The sequence below is a fragment of the Papilio polytes genome, unplaced genomic scaffold (assembly GCF_000836215.1).
Source record: "Papilio polytes unplaced genomic scaffold, Ppol_1.0 DF821289.1, whole genome shotgun sequence".
NCBI classification, from domain to species: Eukaryota; Metazoa; Arthropoda; class Insecta; order Lepidoptera; family Papilionidae; genus Papilio; species Papilio polytes.
In genome coordinates, this window is record NW_013527915.1 from 4,221,866 (window position 1) to 4,227,375 (window position 5,510).

Here is a 5,510-nt window from a genome sequence, read left to right on the forward strand (position 1 = left end):
CTCATGCTACAGGCAAAGGTTAAACTATTAAATTTCATACTAATATAATATAATACATTATTAATTTTTAATTTACATTGTTTGGATATGAACTGGTTTATTTTTTTATTAAAAGTCAGTCTTTGACACCTTTCCTGCAATTTCATTCTTGTCTTAAAATTCAGGAGTTAACAGTGCAAAGTTATTCCTTTGTGTTAAGAGCAGTTTAAAACTTCAACCTATTTATTTCCACGTTAGCTACATAAGTAAAGAGCTAAGTGAATTTATTAAGTAGCTCGCATAAATTGTTACAGCTAAGTCGTGGAGTAAATTAATACTTAAGTTTCTATACTGTTACAAGTGAATTTAAAGATCGTTTTGATTATATGTATTTGGTTTTACATTTTTTTTTATAATATTAGGAGGCAAGCGAGCAAGCGGCCACCCGAAACCACCGAAATGGAAAGCGACCGCTGCCCATAAACATCCGCAATTGCATATGCGTTGCCCTAGCCTTAACTAACGGAGGAGGAGACGCACATAATGAAGACATTTCCCTTCCGATGAGTCACCTCTACCGACAATTCACTTTTTCTTCCCATCCTTTCCTCTTAATAACAGAGTGAAAAGGGGAAAAAACTAGAATTAGGCCTCCGGCACCACACTCATCGGACGAAACGCGGAATTGATTCCACTTCATGCCTGTTTCTGTGTGGTTTTACATCGGACGAGCCGGCCCAATCGTGCGATGTTAAAGCGGGCTCTACCTCTGTTAGATACCTTTAATAATTACCTTTTAAATACCTATTTTTAAATAGTTGGTATTGATAAATTAAACTATGTAAGGACATGCACATAAGCTATAGTATTTGAGTTCAAGGCTTTCTATAAAAACTCTAAGCGCTATAAGAACTCTATGGTTACTAGCAATAATAAAATCTATTTGTAAACTCAGTAACATTTTTAATGATTTCGTAAACAATTTATTTTCAAAGTTTACGTTATCACAACGAGTAGGTGTATCTAAAGTGTTATTAAAGAAAAAAATATTTCAGACTCCCCAGGAAATTTAGTAAGCAGAGATTATTGGCCGTACGTGCTTTACAGGGGCATTTCACAATCACAAAAGTGACAAGACAAACGACAATCTATTGTTAAAAAAGCCACTTATTTTTGTAGTTCTCGTAAACGGAAATTATCTCTGTTAATTGATTCCAATGTAAACATTTATGTAGGTGCCTTAAATACCCGAGCGATGTGTAAATATTTACACTTTTTGGTTTTACACTCCTTTGCCAAATGTGTAATTAACGAATTTGAAAGTTAGGAATTTTACAACAGTTCATTGAAACGATTGTGAAAATTGGGACGATTTACAAAAACAATGAATTTAATGAGATTTATTAAAAAAAAATCATTTGTATTTAAAAATATTTTTACTAGGTTATTTCTTTAGTTAATTACATTATGAAAACAAACTTGTGACGTATCAAGTAACGAAATTTCTAAGCGTAGATTGCAAAGGCTTGTTGAAAAAAAGAGTAACGCCTCAATATACGAAATGTATTCTTTTCTATTTCTGTAGCGAGCTCATAAATTAGAATGTTCTCGACGTTGCCCTTTGCCTTATTATTACAACCTCGAGTTTATTTCTATACCTAACTCAACCATATGGCTTATATGAGAAAAGGAGTAAAATATTGAACCAATACTCCTACTGGATACATTTAGTTTTACTAACAAATTAAAAATTTCATACTTCTACAAATTAATAATTCAATAAAACTTTTAACCTGCATTCATTTCCAAATATTGCAAATACTTTTGTAAAGCATTTTTAAAGTAATGAAATGTGTTCTTAATAAAGTCGGTTTTAATTTAATGTGTGAGTTTAAACATTGTTCTTTTATAAGTTTTAAGAATGTAAATTACTGCTATTGTAATAAAAAAATTAACATCATATTGCAGAAGTAGATAATTCAGTCTAAAACAAAACAATGTTGTTAGAAACTACGTGTACTAGATTCTCTAATGTCTAATGTCAGCTAAAAGATGGCGCTAGTAATGCAGTTTAATTAAAACAAAAACTGAAATAATCATCTATGCTTATGTGTCTTGAAAAATAGGGATGTTTGGATATTTTAAAGACTCACGAAGTTTCTATTCTTACAATCTGTACGCACAATCAAGCTCTATGACTCCTAACCTATATTTAAATTATTTACAGCATAAAGGGCAGCAAGGGAAACCTAGAAATAGCAATTTCATCATACACTAATTAATATCTACAACCATTCATTAATTCAACAATTAATTCTCTAACATATTTTGTTATTATTTTAACCGATGCTATAAGATCTTTTAAACGCCGCATTCCGTTTTCTTCTACAAAATTTTCTTTTATATCTTCTTCGGGTTGAAAATCCTTTAAGTTTGTCGTTATTTGTTAAATTCTCCACTATATGTGTCCACTTTTGGTCTAGATCTTCCGGTGGTTTGTCATTGACTAGAATTATAGGCTTTATGAAGTTAACACTCTTCTCAACAGGTTTAGTTTTTCTTTCTTCTTTTAAAGTTGATGTTCTTAACCAGTCTTTACGTATCGAACCACGTGGTGAGTTTACCTTCGAACTCTCCTTACTGGATATCACCAATTCTTCTAAATTATTGTTAGACAGTTGAGACACGCGTCCGTCGTCATTTACTTCTGTCCCAGATGTTAAAGCAGCTTCTGCATCTTGGAATTGAAAAAACTGAAATAAAAAAAATTAAATGTTAATATATGTCCATAGAATTTAAATTTGATGTCTTTAACGTAGTTTTGGCTCATAATTAAAATAAGTAATGAAGGTAACTTTAAGTTCTAATCTAAAATCTGCACTAATTTAATACTAGAGTTTAACTTATGTAACTTTCAATGGTCATGCCAACGATATTTATCTCAACAAATAGAAAAATCCTAACCTTAACTAGAGTACCTGGTAAAAATCTTAAAAGAGATCTTAAAAAAGATGTTTTTTAGAAAATGTACTCAAAATTACTTTATCTTTCTGATGACTCGTCAAGTCACTAAAACTGGCTTAAATAACGTTTTTCAACATTCTTTAAGATTCAAATCAACAGATGAGAGAAGAAATTGATTAAAAATAATATATTGTTTTTATAAAATAATGTAAACCTAAAGAGATATTTAGTGAAAAGCATAAAGAAGATACAAATCGTGTCGAGTAATTTCCTTAGAATTAATTAGTTTTTAACGGCTGGTAGAGACATAATGGCGGGAAACAGACGGTCAGATATCGATATAAACTGAACGCGGTACACAATTGGTACTTTAAGTATAAAATCGTAAAAGCGTCGTAAAACGCTTCAGAATACGTCTTCAAACTCGAAATATTGTACATGAAATTATTTTATTACAAAGTGTTCCTTGCGTAAAATAGCTACAATCGTGTCTCAAATGTTACTAAATTTATAATTTAAAATCAGTAGTAAATAACATATTCTGCTGGGTTGCTGAATTTTTCATTTACGTTTCATTTATTTTGCGTTAACTAGTGATTCAGTAGTGTTCGTTCCACCTAAGTTTTAACGGAGTAAAACTCAAGTTACGTAGTTGTGAAACACATTTAGCAGTAGCAGGCAAACCGGCCATTAGTAATGTAACAAATAAGTATGTAACTAGCTGAAGTTAAAAAAGTGACATTTACACTTATAGATCTACAAAAAGAGGAGATAGTTCAAATTGTAATATATCAGGGTTATCGAACAAAAGAATTTCCAACCAGCGATTTTCGTTAGTTAATAAATCTTAATAAACATCGGATTGTTATGAAACAAATTTTTATTTAAGTAAAACGAAATACTTATGTAAATAAATAACAAAATGAAACAAATGGTTTATGTACTCGTATAAAACATGATGAAAGGAAATGATTTAAACATATGCGTTACACTAAAATAAATGTTACGGCAGATTTGATCGCAATAAAATACATATCGAACGAAACACTCGTTAAAATTTTCAACAACTCGGATAATTCATAACGGAGTAACATGAAAGTTACTGGAGTTCGGAAATTAAACATTCCTTTGCTTTTATTATCACCTTGACGTGGTTATAACCTCTGATTTTATCGAGTTTGCTGTAAGAACAAGGAAGTTCATAGACAATATGACGAAATATTGTTCCTTATGATATAAGTTGCTAAAAATTAGATCGGAATTATCTTAGTATGACCCCTTAATCGCCCTTTTTATACGATGAGGGTTTTATATTTCTAGTCAAGCTACAAAAGTAATAAATAAACCATCAAGTATTCATTATAAATTGTTATACATACAGTAAAAAAAGAAAATATATAACACGGTTTACTATGATAATACTAAGTATGGCATTAAATCAAATCTAATAGCTTTACTCTGCTTTCGAACAACCAACCAACTACGATATCGAGGGCGAGGGCGCATGTACATTCATAATTTCACGGTAAAACATTAACACGTTTATGTATTTCGTGACCCTGCTCATTTTATAAACATACCTGTATGAACGATGGATTAAATTGACATTTTCAAAGGAATCTTTACGATCTTTGTCATTCACAATATCAAAGCGAAATCTACATAAATAACTTTGTAATCCAGGAAGTCTTAATTTTTAAAAGTTACGAGAATTTCCTAAATGTATTTTTAAAATTACTTAACAAAAGTTTATTTCTACGCGGTGTTCGTGACACAAGTTATTATCCCACATCTCGTTAGTGAAACTGTCCAACGTAACATCATTAAAACAAATGAATGGGCGACAATGTTGCACAGCATTGCCAGTTTCCGATTTAATACTGATAGAGTGCTAAATCGAAACTATAATGAATTCCTGTAATACCTGTACACGATTTCCGTACATTCCAGTTCGATAAGAATCGAATTACATATTCGATTCTTGACGATTATTTTTATTGTTTGCTTAAGACGAAGTTCAAAGATTTATTTATGACTAGCTTTCACGCGCGACTCCATCCCCGTTGAAATTATAAACAAAAAATCTAGTAGCTTATATGTTCTTCCTGACTATCCTCTACATCTAGGTATATCAAATTTCACCGAAATACGTATAGCAGTTTAGGCTACAAACTCTAACAAACATTTTTCCATGTATCTAAACTTTTGCATTTATAATATTAGTATGAATTATGATTTTAATTAAAAATCTAGAAAAATATTTACTCTATGATGATAGGAGACAACTCAAGTTTAAAATTTAAATCAGTTTTTTATATTCAATTTTGAAATAGAAAACAAATAAGGGCCTAGTTAATTAAAAATGAAGGATTTAACTACAAGAAACTAGTCATTGTTATTATTTTAATAACAATCGAAATGAAATTTTATAATATTTCAACAACAAGCGTTTAAATTGGTTTTCATAATTACCACTCGCTTTATAAAATTCACGTTCAAAAGCTGACCAGAACAAAATGAAAATGCACAAAGTGAATTTCACCAGAAACATAAGCAATTATTTATTG

At 30.5% G+C, this 5,510-nt stretch overlaps 1 protein-coding gene across 1 annotated transcript in view; it reads right to left on the reverse strand.

Annotated features, from left to right (window-relative positions):
- Positions 1 to 1,957: 1,957 nt before the first annotated feature.
- LOC106109228 overlaps positions 1,958 to 5,510 on the reverse strand; it is a 10,732-nt gene continuing 7,179 nt past the window's right edge. The window contains exon 5 of the mRNA XM_013290639.1: positions 1,958 to 2,732. Coding sequence (XP_013146093.1) covers positions 2,319 to 2,732 — 414 coding nt within the window. The 3' untranslated portion in view covers positions 1,958 to 2,318. The remainder of the gene's footprint in view (positions 2,733 to 5,510) is intronic.